Source organism: Streptopelia decaocto (genome assembly GCF_964273445.1).
Source record: "Streptopelia decaocto genome assembly, chromosome: 10".
Taxonomy (NCBI): domain Eukaryota; kingdom Metazoa; phylum Chordata; class Aves; order Columbiformes; family Columbidae; genus Streptopelia; species Streptopelia decaocto.
Window position 1 is genome coordinate 3142606 of NC_138665.1, and position 23350 is coordinate 3165955.

At 38.7% G+C, this 23350-nt stretch overlaps 1 protein-coding gene across 1 annotated transcript in view; it reads right to left on the reverse strand.

The window, feature by feature from the left end:
* Positions 1-549: 549 nt before the first annotated feature.
* The window catches only part of ABCB7 (ATP binding cassette subfamily B member 7), a 38184-nt gene continuing 15383 nt past the window's right edge, over positions 550-23350 (reverse strand). Inside the window, exons 4-16 of the mRNA XM_082061778.1 lie at positions 23127-23246; positions 15382-15514; positions 14686-14954; positions 13512-13600; positions 13342-13429; positions 12201-12375; positions 10611-10768; positions 9906-10069; positions 9609-9738; positions 8947-9118; positions 5969-6072; positions 4325-4432; positions 550-1600 (exon numbers count right to left, since the gene is read on the reverse strand). Coding sequence (XP_081917904.1) covers positions 1382-1600; positions 4325-4432; positions 5969-6072; positions 8947-9118; positions 9609-9738; positions 9906-10069; positions 10611-10768; positions 12201-12375; positions 13342-13429; positions 13512-13600; positions 14686-14954; positions 15382-15514; positions 23127-23246 — 1929 coding nt within the window. The 3' untranslated portion in view covers positions 550-1381. The remainder of the gene's footprint in view (positions 1601-4324; positions 4433-5968; positions 6073-8946; positions 9119-9608; positions 9739-9905; positions 10070-10610; positions 10769-12200; positions 12376-13341; positions 13430-13511; positions 13601-14685; positions 14955-15381; positions 15515-23126; positions 23247-23350) is intronic.

Sequence of the window (23350 nt, forward strand, 5' to 3'; positions counted from 1 at the left end):
CCCCCTGAGCAGTGCAGAGGTTGGGGAATGGAGATGTGGTCGGTTCATCACGTTGTCTCTGCTGCTCCTTCCTCCTCACACTTCCCCCCTGCTCCACTATGGGTCCTCCATGGGGTCACAAGTCTCCTGCCCTCCTTCTGCACTGACCTTGGTGTCTGCAGGGTTGTTCCTCTCACATATTCTCACTCCTCTCTCAGCAGTTGCTGTTGTGCAGGTTTTTTCCCCCCTTCTTAACTATGTTAGCCCAGAGGCATTGCCACTGTTGCTGATGGGCTCAGCCTTGGCCAGCAGTGGGGCCACCTTGGAACCAACCACCATTGGCTCTGTTGGACTTCGGGGAAGCTTCTGGCAGCTTCTCAGAAGCCACCTCTGCACCAACCCGTGCTACCAGAGCCTGGCCACACAAACCCAATGCACCTACAGTGTCCTGCAAATCACAAACACCGAGGTTTCTTGACACTGAAGAAGTTTTGACTACTGAAATGAGGTTATTACAGCCACGCTTTCAACGTTATCCAGGTCATTTTCTCATACACTAATGACATAACAGAAATTTATGGAAGTCTTTATTGAATTTAATTGCTCCCTAAGACCAGGACTGAAATAGAAAAAGTGTCGGCGTTCTGCTTTGGCTGCTACAGCGGATGCTGACGATACAGAAACCTGAACTCAAGTTTTTTTTCATTTATATGAAACTTCTGATTCTTTATATTGACATACAAAATGTATGTTTTCTGTAAAGTCACACAATATTTGTTCAACTACAAGACTTCTGACAGCTCTTAAAAATACTGATAGTTTTCTTTTCGAATAATACCAATACATTTCCTGATACTCCAGTATGAAAGGTGTTTTTCAAGGGCAAGATGGCTAATTCTAATGTTTTGTCGAGGCTTTTCTTCTTCTTTACAAGGATGAACATTTTAAACCAGAACACCACTGCATAATTTAAATTGCATCTTCCTTGCAGATGAGTTCAAATTAGCCCAATTACAATTAAAACATGACATATTTATCAACCATTAATGATGAGAAATAATGTAAGCCAGGGACAAATCTGTCTACAATTTAATAATCCACCTCAAGCAACTACCAGGAGAATTTACCAGTGCCTAAAAATTGCCATAAATTACACTCTTAGTTGAGAAGTTTAAAGTTTCTGAAAAAGCTCAGCTCTTGCAGATGCCACTGAATATTAGAGATTTCTAAAGATGTAAAAATAGAACTCCTTTGGTTGAAATTAAGTCCCTCTGAGAAACTGTAAAACCCAAAAACTGCAAAACGCAGGAAGTTTTTGAACACTGACTTAGAAAGAAGGGCTGGGCTTCACTGTAATATTGTGCATTTTTAACCTGTTATAGAAGATTATCCAGGCTCATACTTAGCATGAACAGTTTCCACAGCCTTTCACACTATTGCTAATTTCTTCTTCAAGTTTCTTCCTTTCCTCCTCTTTGGACATCCGATTATTTCTCTCTTCCCAGTTTTGGTGGTTGTGACTATTTAGTACTTTGCTGCTCTGTGTATGCCACATTTCATAATAGAGATTGTTCGGGTTTGCAAGGAGGTCTGCATGCCGGCCACGTTCCACCACTTTACCCTGGAAAAGAAGAGGAGTAAATTGGTAATCAATATGACCAGATCTTTAGCAGTATTTATTTAGGAATATAAATTCTGCCAAGATACAGGCTACAGTTTTGCACTATTGACTACAACAACTATTGAGAAGAAGCTTGACACAGCAATGAAAGACAGTGTGGTGCACTGAATCATGCGTTACGCTGCAAGCCGAAAATGAGGAGCTTCTCAAACTTACATCAACAGGAATGCATATGCCTTTTGTCCATCTGGACAAAATTTCAAGTCCAGCAACATGGAAAGTTTTATAATCTAAACTGGAAGAACTATTTAAAGTCAATGTAGACCTCTGTATGAGGAGCAAGGTGTTAAACCACCAGTGCAAAAGTCATACGAATGTTTGTTTTCAAATCTGTATTTGTCTTCGCTTGCTAACAAACACACACTAAGAAGCTAAAAGAAAAGGGCATAGAGAGAGAGATTTGTACCAGAGAAGCAAAACACATTTACAAATAAAATCCTAAAAACAATTAGTCTAAATTGTGCTTTTCAGATGGGTACTCAGTATTGTGATTGATGCCATGAAAATCAAGCCAGCAGTTCAGTTCATCTGTGCTCTTCTCAAGAGCAAAGATGATTTACTGACCATTGTTGTGGAAATGGGAAGGAAGAGTTGGAAAGAACTCAAATCCTATGGACAGTGCAACAACACATCTCTTCAAAAAAAAGACTCATCTTTTTACTTTTACACATTTACATCCACTGACTTCAAATTAAAATAATGTATTCGTTCTCCAGCTATCACTTTTTTTAGGAAGAGACAGCATTATATGGACAACTACACGGATTTTATATTAGTTCTAAATTCTGATCTACAATTAAATCTACCTCCTTGTGACAGCTGCTGATGAACATGCTGGGAAAAAAATTGGGTCTTGTCACTTCTATTACTAGTCATGCTGGTGGAATCTGAACAAAGACACACTTGACCAACATAACTGCAGAATTTATTTAAAAACTTCAAGTGGTTAATTTAGAGAGTTAATTGTAGTAGAGATGAGTCTTTGGAATTATGGCCTTTCTTTTCCTGACTCTTGAACAACCATCAGAAATGTAACTTCTCTGTTCAGCTTCACGGCATTAAGATCAACATCATGAATACAATGTTTGTTTACTCCCTCAAGGATGATTCTGATGTTACCTGGGCAAAGGTGCTGCAATTGTGCTGCCAGATTTCCACAGCTAAGCAAACCCAGCCACAGCCACCTCGCCTCGTCTCTCCTCCGGAGCCCTGTTTATCTGGCTGTTAGCGCAGCGCTCGTCAATCAAAATGGGATGACAAGAGGCAACTCTCTGCTGAGCACGAAGCAGCTGAGCACTAGAAGTGATGCACCACGCTGCCTCGCTCATTCACAATCTTTGTTACACTAACAACATTCAGGAAAGCGAGCACCCTAGCTGTTTTACAGCTTTAGGTTGTGCTTTTATTTTCAATTTAACAGTTACACTATAACACAAAACACACTCTTAGTAAGCTGTGAAAACTTGCGTCGAAAACAAAAAGTCGCAGATTGCCTCATAACATGTGAAAAAACATTTGCAAGATGTTTTAACATGCACTTACATAAAGGATACACCTTAGGAAATGATTTTTCAGCAGAAGTTGAAAAAACAAGATCAAAACCAAATAAAAACTGCAGAGAGCAGGAGTGATTCATTTTGGGATTCCTATGGAGCTGTGATTTGTATAGCAAAGATAGTCATGAATGTCACTATTTCGTAAGATTTTGTTTTAATTCCCCATGAAATCATTTAATGTACTGTAGAAATAATTTATTTTCCTTTAGATATGCTTATTTTAGTCACTAAATACACCTATAATCACAAGCATATAAATAGCAACTGAAAAAAATGAATGCAGAGATAAATTTAACATTTATGATCAGATTAGACCACTGTATTTCCAGCATGATCAGTTAAAAGAGTAACTATTAAGTTCTAATAAGAACAGCTGTTTATTTTAAATCTACAGCCAGGTGTGGGTAATCGAGAAGAAAACGGATTTAGAACAGACTGAATATCAGGTAACAGATGAATAGAGATATTAGTAAATCAAATGTTGAAACTTCTTTTTTTTCTTATAGGAGAAGCACACGGAAAGGGAACAATCACTTTTCTACAGGTACAATAGATGATTGTTCAGATTTATAACATAATGAATTGAACAATCCTACAACAATTTTATCTGCATGGAAAGAGAACATGCTGTTCTCTCTCTTTCTGCTCTAAGAAAAAACACAGCTATGGATGTAGGTGAAAAACAGACACTCAGTAATGAGAATGAAGCATAAATTGGGGAACATATTAGGAAACCTAACCTGACAGAAATATGTAATAAGTTAGATTAAAAACATGCAACATTAACCCAGTCCCAGAGCATCATGTGAAATCTGTCATAATCCATATAAAGAACATGTAAATAAGTGAACTATGCAAATGAAGTAAAAATACAGCGTATAAGAGAGTGACACATGCAAGTTTTTGCAACCGATAAACTCTTAGTTGCAAAGAAGAGAAATATATAAAAAGCAAAGCTTGGGCTAGAATTATCTAACACGGCTCACTTCAATTAAAAAAAAGAACTTTCCGTAGCTTGGTGGGAGTATATTATTTCAAAATTGATACACAGATTCCCTAAAACAACACTGACACATGAAAATTACACACCACAGGGTGATCGCCTCACCTGATCCAGCACGAGGATTTCGTCTGCATCAACTACTGTTGACAACCTGTGGGCAATGAAAACCGATGTTCGGTGTTTCACCATGTCCCTCATGGCGCTGAGGATATTCTGCAAGATTAAAATATAGACAAACTCTCACACAGTCCTAGGTAGCATGAAGAGGAATCAAATGCTGTTTGGAAATATGCGAATGACTGTAAATGAGCTTTGAAAAACATCTTCAGTAGGGCTATAGCTTCCTAGTAAGAACCAGCTACGAGTATCTACAGAAGAAACAGAAGAATCCCAAGCGTTAAATATCTGTGGCTCTGATGAAGTCCTCAAACTGCAAAAAAAGCTTGTATTCACAGAAAAATGGAGATACCCCAACGGACAAAGGAAGAGAAGCGTCACTTGATTTCAGGAAAAAGTTCCTTGTGTAGCCATGCTACAAAATCAACATGAACTGCAGTGAAGGCACATGAAAATAGTAGATCATCATCACCATACTTTCCAGTCAGTGACAGTTAAAGAAAAGCATCCCTCTCTCTATCATGCCAGTGTGGAACATAAAGCAGTCCTGGGAATTATCCATCTATCTGCTGCTTCCTTTTGGGCAGCCTTCCACCTTCCCAAACTGCATTCAAATGCAAGCAGCACTAATCGGGAAGTGAAGCATCCACTTTATCTTTCCATAAAACTTCCTGTTTGCCTTTGACAGAAAACATTTCAATTACCAGACATACAGTCTTTAAAGTGCAGTTCTGCTGTGAAACCTTCAGCTTTGCTTACAATTCTTGCAATAAATACAGCAAAAGAGAGAAGGAAACCAAGCAGTGTTCTGTAGAACTGTGCGTTATGAACATTTCTGCACTATATTTGAACGCTGTACTATACAGAGGTACAGTTTGTACTCTGATTTCTTTGTATCTGGAAAATTAAAGTAATTTAGTGATTACACATCAATAAACTCACTCAGTAATCTGCATAAGTGAACACAAACCTAGCTCTAGCTGACATTAGTTTGTGAAATGACGGCTGGTGCTGAGAGTTCTGTGTTTAAGCAAAGATATAGTGGTGAAGCCTGACGCAGTTACTGTGGCAGTGTCACGATGTCTATGTCACAACGCTCTGATGTTTCCCAGCCCTTCCTGAGGAGTGAATGCAAATTACTACCAACACTGCAGGCTACACCTACCCGGTTTGCATCTCAGACTGACGCTGCACCGCAAACAGGAGATTTTCTGTTCTGCGTTACGTCACAACTCCTTATGAGACATTTTTAGTGAATGCTAGGTGTCATCTAAACACCTTTCAAAGTGGACTGGAAAGCTTCATACTTCATGGCTACATGAGGTATTTGCAACAACTTCGAGATGAATGTTCAACAGTGAATGGGACGTCAAGAGTGTAAAACAGTGAAGGATATCAGCTCTGGGTATATTTTCTATCTCTCAAGGGAGACAGAGACTCCGTATCACTGGTCTGGCCTTCAGGAAAAGGCCTTAACCATCTCCTAATAATAATAATACCAGGAAGACAGATGCTAGCAATCTGGCAAAAAGAACAGAATATTTTCTGAGAGGAAAAGAACAAGGAAAAAGCATCAGAATCAGACACCATTACACCACTTAAGATTTATACTTTTTTAAAATTCCAATTTACCTCTTCTGTGATTGAATCTAAAGATGATGTGGCTTCATCATAGAGAAAAATATGTGGCTCCTTTAACATTGCTCTAGCAATTGCAACTCTTTGCTTTTCTCCTCCTGAAGGCAGCGCAGGGGGTGGAGGACAGGAGAGGGAAAAAAAAGATGAAGTTACAATTGACATATTCTAAATCCAACAGTAGACATGACTGTTTGGGGCAGTGGTTATTTCCCCCCTTCTCCTTTTTTTTTCTTTTAATATACATCATAGTTGTAGGTCCGTGCATGCTGTATAAGATATCACACAAGTGCCTGCTCCTTGGTAAATCCAAAGCAATTCAAGATTGCTTATCGTTTTAGAAAATGACAGAACTATTTTGTACATGCTACAAGGAAAGACCAGGTAACTATCAGCAATACACAGTAACTCACTCCATACACCAAGGAGTATGAGCTCATTTACTTGGTCTAAGCTCTGCCAATTTGCACACAAAGATCTGTCTTCTCTCACAAATGAACAGTGCTCTGTCCATACCTAACAGCTTTAACCAGCAAATTTAATTAAAGAACACAATTAATATGGTGCTGAAAACCACCTTTAATCTACTGCCTGTTGGTTTCTGATATGACCAAGTTTCAGACTATAGTTTCCTTTCTTCACAATCCTTGCTGCCAACATCTACCCAAGAAAAACCTTTACAGACAGTAAAACAGGTAAATTTGAGAGCTTAAAATCTGTTAACCATTTGGTATGCAATGCAAACATTTCACATTTGTGCTCTTGTCCCTCCTTTGTTTTATTCAAGGCTTCAAAACATTCCATTTATTATCATTTTATTCTTGTTAATGTTCCATTCCTATCAGGAGAGAACACGCTTTAATAAACCATTTAAAAGGCTGATAATAATGCTGCAGTTCAAATTTTAACTGTCTTTGGCAGAACTCCGTAGCAATTAGAACTGTAGAATTTACTTAGTCTATTTTAATATACTGTCTCTATCCTCTAAAGCATGTTCAAAAACTCACAGCTTGACAATATCCATGTTTGAAAGACATACTACAATAACAAAATCCAAGGTCTTTCATTACATTTGTAGCATATTGACTTGTTTCATGTTCTTCTCCATTCATATTCAGGGCAGCAGCACGGCGACTGTTTTGTTCACAAAGCCAGGGGTTGGGGCTGTAACAGCTCTGTCTATCACACACATCTATTAGAAAACACTGAAATGGATTCTACTTGAAAAAAGCCAAAACAGCTTGTTTTTCATGATTTACTCTCTCTGAGTCAATCACTGAGATCAGTAAGAACCGCATTAAATGCTTATTTCACCACTCCAATTGATAAAGTTCTCATTGGAATTAAGATTTCCCTATGCCTATTTTGATAGCACACAAGTAAGGAAAAAAATCATCACACTAGGGGAGAGCAACTCATACCCAGGCTACTGCCCAGTCATCAGGGACTCTCCTTTGTACTAAAGTTCTTGCCAAATATATATAAAAAAATCAGTTTTGAAATATCAAGCCAGCACTTCTGACATACAGTTTTCTAACATCAGTCCACAAGGAAGTAAACTGTTCATTTACTTGAAGAAAGAAATCCATAATGTATTAATTTTTTGCATACAGGGAGAATTTAATTTAGTCGTTATTTTTTAAACTAATTATTTGCTGTGCTGAATAGATTTAACTGTTCACAGGGTCCCAAATTAAGATCATGGCCTTTACTGGCCCCACACGCCGCTGCCGCTGTTCACAGCTCGGTGATTTCTGTTAATGGCCATTGTGCCTTTCACTGAGACACCCACCACACCAGTGCTCCCCAAAACCTCCATTTTTCATCCCACATATAAAATGGCTGGATTTCAAAGAAGACACTTAAATTCACAGAGCTCTCACTCACCCAATTTCTCCCACAAAATATTTTTTTAAAAAGACAAAACAAGTCAGGACTTAGTGTTTTTCTTGGACGGAAACTCCAACGTGCCTGCACGTGCTTCTCCAGATTTGGAATGGGACATCGAAACACTTATGGCTGAAAAGAACTTTACGATCACCAAGTCCAACCGCTAACCTGGCACTGCCAAGTCCACCACTAAACCATGTCCCTAAGAGCCTCATCTCTGCATCTTTCAAACCCTTCCAGGGATGGTGACTCCAGCACTGCCCTGGGCAGCCTGTTCCAATGCCTGACAACCCTCTTGGTGAAGACCTTTTTCAGCTGTAGAGAAGAACTAGTAAAGTGAATTCTGTGTATGAGTGGCCCCGAAAGGCTAGCATGCCTAGCAAAGCCCGGCTAATGCCATGATATGATCTTTCTGGTCTAGAACAGTCACGCTATTGTGTAGAGTGCATACCCAAATATGGAGGAACCTTGAGAACCTAAACTTGTGGGTTTTTTGTTTCACTACCAAGGTTGTATAAGTCCATAGATTGCAGATATGCAGACACCATTTTCATGTTGCTTCTTATACAATTCACAGGTAAGAAACACACAAGACACAAAGGCCCCTTCATTACCAACAGGGTCCAAAATGAGCATGCTGCAGCAACATATCCCGTTGCCTTACTTACTATCAACAGCAAAACCAAAACACCACCTAACTTGCAGCTGTTAACGAGCTTAGATTTAAGAATTCTAATTTGGAAGGTCTATGGAGATATATAAGCCTATCACATCCTACATGCAAAGCACACACATAAAGTTCCCGGTTCTATTCACACACATTCCTCTACCCAAACAGATTATGAGAAAGATCACTTAGATGCATTACATGCAACTCATTTAACACTATCCCCTGAAAATACATCCCTTTAAATATCTTGTAGACTACAGGTGTCTTAGACTAAAGATCTCCATATTAATATTTAGCCTTACGATTATGTTATAATGTAAATAAGCTAAAAGCAAGTCTGATCGAGGAATAAACTACATGTTGAACTAGGTGGTAGCAAGAGCGACACAAAGAACGTATGCACTTAAGAACCTACCTGAGAGTTTGAGTCCTCGTTCACCAACCTGAGTGTTGTAACCATTTGGCATTCGAAGAATAGCATCGTGGATTCCTGCCAGTTTTGCTACCGCGTACACCTCTTCTGGTGTGGCATCGATATTGCCATAAAGCAGATTGTAGTAGATAGTATTGTGGAAGAGAACAGCATCCTACATTTATGGAAAGAATATTTTAAACAAGAAATCATGAACAGTAGTTTAAAAACTGTCCCTACTGCATGAAAAAAAAAAAACAATCCAGAATATCTCATATTTTTCTACAAAGCTGAAGGTAGAAGTATTTGGGAAAATTTCTGTTCCCAAAAATGGGATTAATACATTTTGTGTCCTAAATATATGTATGTCATGCATATTTCTACTACTTTACTGAATTGTTATGGGTGGTAATCAACTCTAAAGCTAAATCACTTTAAGCTGGAGGCAGTTTCTCATGAAGAGGCTTAAACACATTTCAGAAATTGGATCTATATGATGATGCACATAAATACATAATATTTCCCAAAGGAAAAAAAATAAAAGCGGCATGGTGACTTTCACCAGAACTAGACATGCGTTAGGATTGGCCTTCACTGAACCAGTGTCAGAATACCCAGAATTACTACTACAGTGGACTACTTGGGGAGAACGAAACATGGTATACCTGAGGTACAACTCCTATTGCCTTTCTCAGACTTTCCAAACTGATATCTTGGATGTTCTGTCCAGCAATATAAATATTTCCTTTCTGAGGTTCATAGAAACGAAATAATAATCTTACAATTGTGCTTTTCCTGAAATTGAAAAGAATTGAAGCTAATGTACATTTCTGGTTTGTTATTTACAGTCTCCCAACAGAACTGATGTCACAAACACAAACAAGAAAAAGCAAAACACAAGAACAAATGCACTGAAGAAACAAAATTCTGCATCGATTGGCGTATTTAGTCCATTTACCCACCCTGACCCACTACCTCCTACAATGGCCACTTTCTTTCCTGCGGGGACTTCAAAAGACACTCCAGCAAGGACTTTCTGCCCCTCAAGGTATTCAAAATGCACATTATCGAAGGCGATGGAAGCAGTCTGCGGTGTGATCTGCAGGGGTGGAGCCAGCTCTTTGTCCTATTAAAGGAGAGTGCCATTTTATATGCTGCCCAGAAAGTATCTCAAGCAGTTCAACAAGCTGAACAGTCCATTTCCTAGCTCAGAAAAAGACAAATAGACACTCCAGCTTGGATACGTTGACAGTAATTATAATCCACCACACAAGTTAAATTGTTTTGTTCCCCTTTTTCCCCAAAGAAAGTAAAATCTTCTGCTTTAAACACTCTGCTTCACAACTTCTTTTGGAGTAACAAACTCTGCATCATTAATTACAAATAAAAATTCAAGCATAAGGCATGAATACTTAAATAAAAGAAATTCAGTACAAACAGAGCTTCCACGAAGCAACTTTTGCTGTCATTGAAAGATTCTGCAAGAAAAAAGCAGCTGCTATTGCACTAACTGCACTTAAACGAGGCAGAACAATATCCTTAGACAAAATCTCTTTCTTGAACAGAAATTAAACCTGGAAGGTAACAAACAGGGTGAAATGACGGCATTGCCAGAAACCAGCCCTATTAAATACACAGATACTTTAGGAAAATAAGCTACTACTTACTTTAATTCTGGTATCTACACTGAGAAGCGTAAACAAGGTATTCATATCTATAAGTGCTTGTCTGGTCTCTCTGTACACTGTTCCCAGGAAGTTTAGGGGAAGAGAAAGCTGGAACAACAATCCATTCACCATTACTAGATCTCCAACAGAAAGGCTGCCTTAAGACAAAATGGATGTGAGAGAATAAGGAGACTTGAAGGGTTGTCTTGTTAGGAAGCACCACAAGATTTTTTAAAAAATAAAGTCAATCAATTCTAGTTTCTTTTATCCCATTTCTAAAACAAGGTGTTTAAATAGTAAACAACAATGCATTCCCAGAAGATCAGATTTTACATAGGAAAGTGCCTGAAATGAATGGCAATGTTTGTGTGGATTTCACTGAAGGAAAAAAACAACCATGACATAATAGAGCACTTGGAAAATAAGAGAAGCAGCATATCAGGAAATTCACAGAAAACATGAGGTTGTAAATTCCAGAGAGAAACATAAAGGGACCTAAATAAGTTAGAAGAGGAGGAACTGATATCTGAAAGCAAGAATCAGATTGTACAATTACAGACAAATCCAAATGGTAGAATTTGTCGTGATCAAGAGAGAGGACTTTCATACAATATACAACAGAGCTGCTAAAACACACAGTGAGAACCTCTGGGCAGCTTAATATCAAATATGTCGATCAAGGAAAAACTCAGGATGACACACTAGCTAAACGTATGTGCCAGGTCAGTTCAGCTGAAACAGGTCAAGAAAGATGATTTAAATTAGTATTTCTGCCATCCGGCTTAAAGGTTATTCTGAATTTTCTTAAGGACAGCCAGAAACTGCACCTACTGACTTATTCATTCACACTGTAACTCTTCCCTGTCCTGGCATCTCTGAAAAAGAGCAAAGCAGAGGCAAGAAAGACAGTGCGATAGAAAGGCCTACCCTTCAAAAACATCTGGAGACTAACAGTGTTTAAAGCATCATTATTTTTACTCTAAGCCCACCTTCCTTTAGCTGAGCCTCATCTACCATATTTGAAGCCTGTACCATGTCTTCCTAGACAAGCAGGCTTTACTTTGTGTAGTAAACTAAACAAATATAGATGAAAAGCTCTAACATATGGAAACAATTATTTTAATAATGTGGCCTTATTAATGTAAGGAAAGTGAAGGACACTGGTAATAAAACTACTGGACACAAAGCACATGGGTATATACACACTGGGGAAAAGTTTAGAATCTTGCCAACATGGGGAGGGAGGAGAGCAAGAAGAAAGCACCTTTGTAGAAGGTCCACAGAAGTATTTGTATTTATATGCGTCTTTCACAATTCTTCAACGGAACCTTCCAAAGTTACATTTTCTTAGGATCTTTCACTAGCTGCTAAACTTTTAAAATGTGTCTAATAAAATCATATTAGATACTGATAAATATATACATATAAAAAATTGAATCAATAATACTCCAAGAAGCAAAAATGCCCAAAACTCTAAAGCAAAAACTCTCAAAATGAACCATGACATCAGCCGTAAGTTAACTAACACCTCTGTTATGAGTGAAGTAAGGTAAAGGAGGGTCATTTTTAGCTTACAGACAGATCAGTTACCTGCAACAATGCCCTGGCTAGCAAGCACCATGATGGCCGTTAAGCCAATGCTAAATATAGCGCTCTGTCCGAAGTTGAGGAGAGCCAACGTAGAGGTAGTCTTCAGGGAGGCGTTTTCATATGTCTTCAAGAATCCATCATACCGCTGGGCTTCGTATTTCTCATTATTGAAATACTGCGACATACACAGCAATAAGAAATGTCACGTTCCCAAACATACCATGCTAGACATTTCACTAAAGTTCAGTGTAAACATACTACATGCACAGACGGACACACAACCCCTCTTCAGCACTCCTAATGACTACAGAGAAAAGTTCATAAAAGATTAGTGTGTGAAAACAAAACCCAGGAGCAAACCGCAGCACATCCTGCACTGGGAAAGGAGACATTATGGAAATCCCTTCCACACTCAGTTCTACTAAAACTGGGTGCCTGTCTTGCAGAACTTCTACCCAATTAAAATCAGCTGCCACTAGATACTAATGAGAATAAAAAGTTACTGTCCTCTATGTACTAGAACATCCTTGTCAGTGTGATGATGGCAAATTCTCCGGAGCAGCACTTCTCACCCAACGTCTGCTCCTGGGTCCTGCTTCACAGCTCACTCCGCTGCTTATCTTTCCAGTTCTAGCTCTCCAGTTAAAAGAAGCATAAAATAGGCCTGAGCCTGGGCAATCTCTAAGCTGGCCACAGGATATTTTAACAGTAGCAATAGAAGAAACAAAAGAGACCTGCTCTTTCATGGAAACATTGCACTGCAGTGCTACAAACTGCAACAGATTAAGAAAACACTACACATGGTCACTTGGGAATACAGTGTGTCACATTCAGAAGACAATTTTGCAAACAAGTGAAGAGAAGCTTCTTCCAGGCTCTCAGTTTACATTTTGGAGAAACTGATGGTCAAGGCAATTCAGTCCCAAAAGAAACTTCTCACTCTTTGTCAGCAAATTTTTTTCCAACCCCCACTAACAACTTTCATGCTGCTCTGTCACTATCATGTAGGACTCTTCAAATTAATAATGTTTTAAAATACACTATTGCTCCAAATACATAGCCCCGTGAAAGATGAATCTCATGACTCACATTGCTTAGGCTGACAGAAGACAAAGAGCCAAGTAGTAAAGACTGGTCTTACCTTCACAGTCTCGTAATTTAGCAGCGAGTCAATGGCAGCGTTACCGGCATCGTTATCTGCTTTGTTCATTTCTATTCGAAACTTGGTCCTGTCAAACAAAGGCTTAATGCAGTCAAGACCTCAGACTTAGCAACACCAGGTCTGCGGATCAACCTGAGGGCACGTCTTACCTCCACTGGGTGATTCCTATCGTGAAGGCTGCGTAGGCTCCCAGCGTCCCCAGGGTTACTAAAGCAAACTCTGCACCACATTTGTAATACTAGAATATTTAAAATAAAAGAAAAAAAATCACAATCATTGTATAAATGTCATTGTTGTCTCAAAACGATGATAGCTTAGCCTGAGAGAAGAACTCTGAAAGTCTCTCCCAACACACTCTGTGCTCTGAACAGCTTAAGACTAAATACGGGCACAAACTCGAAAGTAGCAAAGAGAAGAGTACGGATAACAAGGCAGAAGGAGATAACCAAGAGCCAGGGTATAGCATAATACCAGCAAGGTTTTTTGCCATTATATACCATAAATATTGCTGTTCGCACAAATAAGTATGTGTTTACATGGGTTTGGGTAGATTTTGAGAAAGGTTGAACACTGCAGAAGAAATAAACGGCCTTGCAAACCAATTTATGATGCGATTTCTCTACTTCAGGGTATATGAGGAGACAAAAGCCGTAAGAAGACAAATGAAAGCATCACGGCGGGTTGGCTGACAGCCAGCTTGATTTGCAACTTCCAAAGATTATAAAACTCTACCCAAGAACAACAGCGTTTTGAACTCGTATTATTACATTCAAATTTGATTAAGTGCTTTGAAAAAGGAGGAGAATAAACAAAACAAGATTCTTCATTTGAATTCAGTCCAAGCAACATAATTGAGATTTAGATTTTAGCATATAAATATCCAAAGATCCTGATTTCAAAGCTAGTAAGTGTGGTTTATAAAAGTAGAATTTTAAACTGGATCCTCAACACACTAAGACAACATTCCTGCACATTTATATTCCGCTTCCTCAGTCTTTACCCAGATATATTTGATGCTTGTGTGCACAGTTAACTCTTCTGATTTCATTTTTAAAACAATTCGAAAGAAAAACATTAAAAACTATCCACATAAACACTACTTGCTGAAGACAGGAGTCAAATGTGAAAATAATTTCAAATTAGCCAATTTAAAGTAACTAATATTTGAAAATTATGGATTGCTCTCCTTTACAGTAGCTGCTTTCAAGATTACCTTGTAAATTCAATTAGTATTATTATTAACACTCAGTAGACTTTGGTAAAAGAAAACTAATGTATCGTTCCTAATGAGACAATTCCAACTCAGGAATGAACACCACTTACCAGAATTCCACTGACTAGTGCCACTTCAAACATGGTAGGTCCCAGGTTAAATACTAAAGCGCTAAGAACGAAACTGATGCCTCTTGTTCCTCTGTCGATGGTTTTTGACAGAGCTCCGGTTTGCCGACTCAGATGGAACGCCAAGTCCAGGTTATGCAGGTGCAGAAAAACATTCTTTGCTATCCTTCTGATTGAATTTTGAGCTACTTTCCCAAATACTGCATTTCTAGCTTCATTAAATAATGCTGCGCCGGCTCTTGAGATACCATCTAAAAAAAGATGAAGAAGTTTACAAAATGAAAATGATTATGTTTTTAACTTCCTTTCATGCATGAAATTACATTAGACTCATTCTTCATATATATTCAACATTTTTAGTTCAAAGGTAATTTATACTTAATTGCTCCAAAACTTGATGCTCTTTTTCATTTACAAACTATTGTACGCACATTTTAAATCCGTTTCTTTTGCAGTTGCTTATAAGAAAGGGTAGGATTTCTAATCAAGAATCATTTCTATAAGTGTTATTTCATTTCTTAATTGGAATACCAGAAGCAAGGTCCCAGATCATTGCAAACAGACATAACACAGAAGTGACTATGTAATAATCAGCAGTGCGACGGGCAGCAGCTCCACCACCCCCCGCCTTACCGAGCAACGTTCACACTTGCCAAGAGATTTGGGAACGTCACTTACAGCCAATGAGAACAGCGGTTGCCACAGTTGCCACTGTATTTGGTGCATCACTGAGGTTCAGTACGTTTCCAGAGAGCTGGTTGAGGCTGTCTACTGCATATTTGAACATGAAGGGAACCAATATATTCATGGCCTAAAAGCATAAGAACACCAATTAGTCCATATGCATTAAAATATCTATGTAGCATGACTATTTTGCCTGAAATCCCTCTACTGTTACTTTTTGTTCTTAACCACCCAGTGTGGGTGAGATGGCTCTCTTGATTCCAAGCACAGGATTCTCCATATCATCAAGTCTTTACTCCTGGTTCCTTTTAAATATCAATTGCTATCCTAAACAAACTGTGCACTGCAAAGGCACTGAAACTGAAGCTGAGCACGCAACACAGCAATAGCAAGACTTGGAAATGAATCAAGTAGCAGACACATGTTCACAACACTGCTAAACAACGTCGTCATTACAGGTGGTTTGCTCTTTGTGATACTGGCAACAATCAGTACGGAGAACCGCTGCTGCGAAAGAAGCAGCTCACCCACATATTGCTAACGCTGGGTCAGTCGAGGTGTAGTAAACCAAAGCTCTAGCGAAGTCAAAGAAAAGAAGTTAACCTGTGCTCTGTCTCTTCTGACTGTTAACACTACCTTAATATTTAAATAACCCTTTCCATTTGCAACATGACCATACACACTGACTGCACCTCTACATGAGCTCTAGAGTCTGGCACAGCAGCACAAAATATTTTCCATAAAAAATACTTTAATAATATGAGCTTTCCAACAAAATACTGCAGCCATATCCACCACTGAACTCTTATTTTTCAAGAGCGCCAAGACCCAAAGGTATCTCCTCTGACAGTGGTGTCTCCTCGGCATCTGAGAAGCAAGACAGCTAGGTATATAAACAGACCAACTTTAGCACGTTCCACTTGCACTGTAGCATGACAAAATACTGAAAATCTTAAACAAAACATGAAACTTTTAAGTCTCCTTAATGTTCCATTGTTACATCACTCATTTGTACCAACCAGAAACACAAATTACTGTCAGCCTTCAACTGAATTCATAAACTCAAACTGCTTCTAACTGAAGATTTGAAAACATGGTATACAAGTTTTTTAGTAGTGGAACAACTATGTTAAGATCTACAACCTTGTAATCGCAGCGGAGGTTAAAATGGTTTACAGTGATCTGGCTTTGCTTAAAGTTGGAGGGTTTTTTTTCCAATATTTGGAAAAAAAATGTGGGTAGATGACAAGTTATTTCACATGAGAAGGAACAAAAAACAAAACAGATTGACAAAGATATTTTGGCTCTCTCCACCAAATGTTTTGTGTACCCACTTAGATCTAAATTGTATCCAGTCTGTCAGCTGAAAGCCCAGTGAAAAAACTGTAAATTAAATGGATACAACTAGGTTTTGAGTGAAAAGAGTGGTAAAGTCTTTCATAACTTCAGTCCAAATTGAAGCTGGAAGGCTTTTAGTAATTCCAATAACTATCCCAGTATCAGATATTCCCAGTGTTGTGAATTACTGGAAGTAGCGGAAGACAGGTACTTCACCAAGATGGGAAACTGGGGTTTTGAAAAGACTTCTTTTAACTACAGGATTAAAGAACCATTCCTAAGTTAATTCTTTTTTTTAAAAAAATTGGTTCTGTTTCATTTTTTTAAACACTCTTTTAGGCAAAAGTTTTAAATGCACATGAGGAAGGAATCCATTTTCTCCTTGTCCCTAAAAAAAAAGACTACCAAATTCTCAATACAGCATCATCTAGATAACTCCTGAGAGGAAACAGGTGGGATCTGAGAGCATCTGGGTGACATCATTACTGGTTAGTTTATGGCTGAAAAAAAGAAAATGGCTGTAAAGATCAGGCCCTACTTCAAATACACCCTTCTGAAATATATCCAGTGCAAGCCTGAGAGCTGTTCAGCAACAGCTCCTATTTAACTAGATTGGAATTGGGGAAACCTCCATTCAAAAAAAAAAGCCCAGAGGTTAGCATTATCTGTGGAAAGGCACCAAACACTCAAAGCAGCAGTATACAATAAGGTGTGGGAACTTCAGTTATACGCCGCAGACAAACAAGTAACTGCCATAACAAGCTTAAACCTTAAGCATGAAGTCCCACAAAGAACTGAGGATGCATTAACAGAGATTTTGAATCTTTACAACACTGAAATTCAAATCCCCCCCTGCCTTCTCCAGTATAATCAAAAAACCCTACTATTCCCTTCAGAGAAACTCAATTTTTGGGTGGCATTTTGTTCTTAATAAAGATGAATATACTACCGTGTGTGTTACAGTAATGACCAACATGACAAAGTGCAGGTTTTCCTGGGAGAGACCGCTCAGTAGAAAATAAGACTATTGTAATGCAGATTGTCTTGCTTTGTGCAGATTCTCACAAATTCCTCTGCAGGGATTTTCCTCTTCAAGAGACCATGCTACACTACAGGTAGTTTAGAAATAGAACTACAGATATTTCTTAAAGTCCAATTAAAGAGAAAATATGTATTCTTTGAACGGCAGTTCTCAATTCGCAATTAATTTAACCGGTAACAGCCTACAATTTTGCAGAAATGTCGTCTTTTACATCAACGTAATTCTGCCCAATAGAGTTTTAAATGAAATGTAATGCCTGGTCTCAGGTTATAGTTGTTCTAACTCCTGGAGGGTAAAGCTTAAACAAGAATAAGGCAACGTGGTATCGCCTTCCATTAGCAATCCAGACAGTCTGCTTTCCAGTAATAAAAAAACAAGTTAATCTTACAAAGTTCATAGCAAGAGAGATGAGAGGCCATTATTAGAAACAGGCTTTTCCTCCTCGCTTTGTTAGATCAACAAGATCCCGTTCACATTAATGAAAACAAAATTTCCGTCTCCCACATAAACTCACAGCTATCTCTTTACCAGCCAAAATTGGCTGGCACAGAACAAAAAGCTTTAAGCACACTTAGCTGCACCATGAAAAGCCACCTTGCAAAACAACTGTTTTAGACAACAGACCTAGACAGGTTTCCCTCCTCTTCCTAATGTCTGAAAGCTTAATAACAATTCCCATTAAAAAGACCCTTTTAATATAGATTTGTATATTTTCTATTGATAATTTTGAATTAATAGTTTAGCCCTGCCTGAATTTATTGAAAAGCAAATACGGCACCCATGAAGTCATCCCAACTCAATTGCCCGCATTTAACAGCGCATTATGCTGCAATGCATCATGCTTAAATGAGTTTGAGCATTTTTTTAAATGACTGCACTGTTTTAAGCTGACAATGCACCATCATCTTTATTCCCTTGTGGGATTACAGTACTTTTAAGGCAAACAGTCTTATCTCTCATTTTGCTCTTCCCAGTATTTCTTGTTTAATAAAGATGATGAATTAGTGACAGGCTGAGCCCCAACACGATAAAACTGCTCTACAGTGAACTCTTCTTTTGCCAATAATTCAATGAGAAACGTTGACATGAAGATGACTGAATTTATCTCTGGACCAAGATAAACGTACACATCCAACAACTCCATCTGTGGAAATAAAACCAGAAAACTCCATCCCTTACAAAGGAAAGGCAGCTAAAGCAGCTCCAAAATGTGGTCCAAAAGAGGGAAGAAGCAGCTGGTTTCACGCCTTCCTCGAATTTGGTGATGACCTAAAACGTACTTTTGCAAGTAAGAGGAAAAAAAATAACTAAAAAATTTAAAAATACCTGTCACCTGAAACTTCTCATAAAGCTAACAGTTTCTAAAGGTCATTATCTAACTCCATCTGAGCACACAAAAAGGACTCAAACACCAAGATCATACATACATACTTAACTGCTTGGATAGATATCATTATCTCTGCACGCAGACAAAATTTAGAGTACAATGCTTGTGTCTCGCCTCCTTAAGCCAAACAGTTTCTTCTGCTGAAGCTTAGGGAATTAGCAGTCCGGAGAAATACAGATAGTCTGAAAGATTTCTCTGGCTCATGAAGAACACGTGTTTGGCCTCTGACCAATAGGCCAAAAACCGCTACAGGCTGACAGAGGTGACAAGTGATTTTGTCATATTCATGTGTTTAACTCAGCTGTTCAGAAGCCAAAGCATTTCTTCTTGGGTCACAGAAGAAGGGAAGAAACAGAAAAGTAAAGAAGCATTTATGCTACACACCCCACTAAATAAGACAAGAAACGGGTGGGGGAATGTGGAAAAAACCCCCAGAAATGTAGAACCTGAGCAGGCTAATCTACGTGTCTGAAGACATAGATAATGCCTGTGTGCTCCCCTCACCTGTCTTCCCGTTGCATCTTTCAGATCGCACATGTCTAGATAGGCTATAAATATTTAAGATTAAAATGTAAAGTGTGTCATAATACAACAAATCTTCCAAGGAAGACAAGACCTTACTAGCCCTAGAGCAGACTCCATCCTGTCAGCCCCCAGTCATAAAAAGCCATACAAACAGCTCACTTCGAAGGCTAACAACGCTACTAGCAGTTTTGTGTAGACAAAAAGGAACCAAAAATCACAATAATTTGTTCAACGACAGGCAGCTGGGGCCCACAGAAGGAGTCAAGACAGATTGCAACTGTGGGCTTTTCTGTAGCTGCACACAAACTGGTATTTCTTTTGAAATTAAACTTTCCTGAGCTGGAAGATTTAAACAACCAAAACATTTCTCAAATAATAGGACAAGTAGATATGATTTCCAGCTGTTTTGTGGGTAAGTTAAATCAAACTGGGTCAGAACTCTTAATTTTTTCCTGCGCCTGAACATTTCATAACCTACCTCTCCTTTGTGAATTCTCTGCAGTTTTCTTAGAATAAAACTAAAGCCACCCTACAGCCTCTTGTCTCAGAGTCACCATTTTGATCTGTTCTTCTAATTCGAAATTTAACTTTAGAAGTAGAGACGTATAAAACCTCAAGGCCTTCTATCAAACTCCGAAAAAATTGGCCAAAAGGCTTACCAACTATTTCTTATGGAGGAAGGTGACCAGCAGCAGGCATCGTGAGCACCTAATTCTCTGTGCAAAACCCCCGAGAACAAGCAGCCTTTAGACAAAACCCACAATAAGGCTGTAACATCCTTCAGATGCTGACAGGTTCACAGTGAACAAAGAAACTGGGCCAGACTGCAGCAAGGAGAAAGATATGCTGACATTCCTGGCCTGACACATCTGTACAGCAGAGAACCTTTAACAAGCTGCTTGTGTGGTCTGTCAATACATTGTAATTAACCTCACAGGCAATCAGAACAAAGGGCTCCCAAATGGGATAATGAAGAAACTGCACGGGATTATACAAGGTCCAGGCAAGCTACAGGTAAACTGATTCGTGTTTCATTTTCTTTAGGACAAAGTGACCCTTAGTTTGCTCTGGAAGAAAAGCAGATGTTTGGGGCTCAAAGAGACGACAGACTTACTATAGCTCTGTAATGTGCTGTTGCAAGTCAGTTATGCCACAATAACTACACACATACTTAGCATGTGTAAAGTAAGAAGCAATTCAAGAAAATTTACTTTGCAAAGGAGGAGTGGACATAGCCCAGGTGGTGAGGGGTAACGTGTTAAATTGCAGTTATTTGATAATGTCCAAGTTCTAATGCGGCTTTGTTATGACATAATATATATTCTGTAGAGAGCTGGTTGTGTGTTTTCCCCACAAAATCCTTGGTTGCCAAAACAAGCATTCTCACAAAAACTTCTCCTTCAACAGGCATCTCCTAAAGCCTGGGCAATGCTCTACAGGTTTTCTGCTCTGTCCTTCTGGGAATCTGCTCTGGACACCAGGGCTTCCAGGCAGCCTTGTACAGAATCTGAAGTAGGAAATTAAAGAGAGCACTTAAGAGAGATACCAACATCCAGTTACTTCTCCAAAGAGCCATTAAGTGTCTGATTTTTCTGACAGGGGGAAACATCTCTCTCCCTCCCAGTGTAATAGCTCTGTTATTATACCAAATACTGAGCTATTTGCAAGAGTCAGGCATCCTGGCCACCAATTTTGTTCCCATTACAGCCCAGAAAGCTGCTTGAAACATTAATAGATTTGCTAAAAGCGAGGTACGATGCTGCTACATGCAAGATTAGATTCTGGATTCACATTCTCCATCATATTCCTATAACCCTGCAAATTAGGAAGTGTGAGGAAGAGAAAAAGGAAAATACATCAAACTTCTTTCAAAGCTTCCTTCAGATTATTATCCACATTACAAATAAGAGGCTTTTAAAAGAAAGTGAGTTAGACGTGAGAATTTTCATATCCATCTGGTAAATGGGGTATTCCTAAATACACATCACAAAGCCACAAAGAACCAAGCATACCATAAGTTAAATATTATTGTGAGGACAACTGCACAGTATACAAGGTAAAAATGCTCCCAGTGTCTGCATTTGGAGCAGCTTCCCAGGTAGTTTTCAAGTGTAATCGAAAGCACTGCTGCATATTTTGCCCAGGCATACATAAAGGGTAGAAGTTTACTTGTACAGACTTGCTGTATTGTACATGTTGTCACCTGTGTTATCAGAAACTTCCTGACCAGCAGCACAACCCAAAATATCTGTTGCAGACAGGACCAGCAAGCACCTGATAGACCGCTCACAGGAGCAAGCTGAGACCAAATGATCAGCCTTTCCTCTTCAGCTCAAACAAATGAGCACATTTCTCTCTCAAGTACTCTTCTTCTATCACCTACATAGCTGAAACTTGTTTCTTCTCTCTTTTCTTGATGTGGCAATGTTGCTGAATGGTAAGAAACTGCCAGTGCAACTAGCTTAAGTGCTAAAACTCATTACTAAGCAGTACCTACTTTAGCATATCTCAGCAAGATATTAATATCAGCATTATGTTAGGTTAAAATTGCCATACTTAGAAGCAACCCAGTTGAGCCATGTCTCAATGATCCTTACAAAATTTACTCCCAATATTTTGCAGTCAAATATTTTTTTTTTCAAAAGGAAAAGATTTTTCGCACAAAGTTAACATCTGATCTTCTGAACTATTTCTACAAGGTTTGCATAACATTTGAATTATATCCTACATTCAGCTGTGGAAAGCTTTTGTATGCCTATTTCTTTCTAAGAATGAATAAACACTAATTTTGTTGAAGGCAAGAGTGTAAGAGATCCTTTCACATGATGAACTAAAGGTAAGAGCAACCCTCCACTTCCTAATGAAAAGACTACAAGAAAAGTGATTTGAATGAAAGCATGGTTCAATATAAAAAATGTTAGATGGCTTCTTTCACATTAGGGCACCAGAGGAGTCCCTGAAACAACAGAAATTCCACTCTCAAGAAAAGACTGGAGGTCAAATGCTTTTTCCCACAGCACAGCCAGAGTTGTGAGTAAACACCACCACACCGCTCAAGTTCAGAGCTGGAAATGGGCACAGAGCCTTGAAGAAATCCTGTTTGACAGACACAGCACCACACGACGAGAGAACATCCGTAAGCAACCTTTAACTCGCACTTCCCTTAAGATATGCCATAAATGACTAATTTGCAATGGAAAATCCTGGAATAAACTAATGTGAGCAACAGAAATAAAAATTCTGGTCGTCATCTTCATGATCTCCCCAACCACACACATGCAGATGACATGCATACCCCGTTAAAAAATCCAAGATAATATTTCTAATACTGTATGCTCCTGATACAGGAAGAGTAAAAGCTCTTAAATGATAAAAAAGATAATTACTCCTTGTATGAACTCCAGGAGAATAGTAACTATCCCAGCACAATGAAGCATCTGTACTTACCTTTGCACTGGCTAAAAACCCCAGAGATATGGCTACTCTGGCTCGCAGGTCTGGTCTGTCTTTGGGCCACACGTACGACAACATTGCTCTAATAATCTTCTTGGCATCTATCTCTTTCAGCTGTTGGAAAGAACAAACAAAGGTATTACATTATAGAGACCCCCAGAAGCAAAATAACAGAATAAATAAGAATGAATTTTATACATTTTGATTTCTTCTGTATT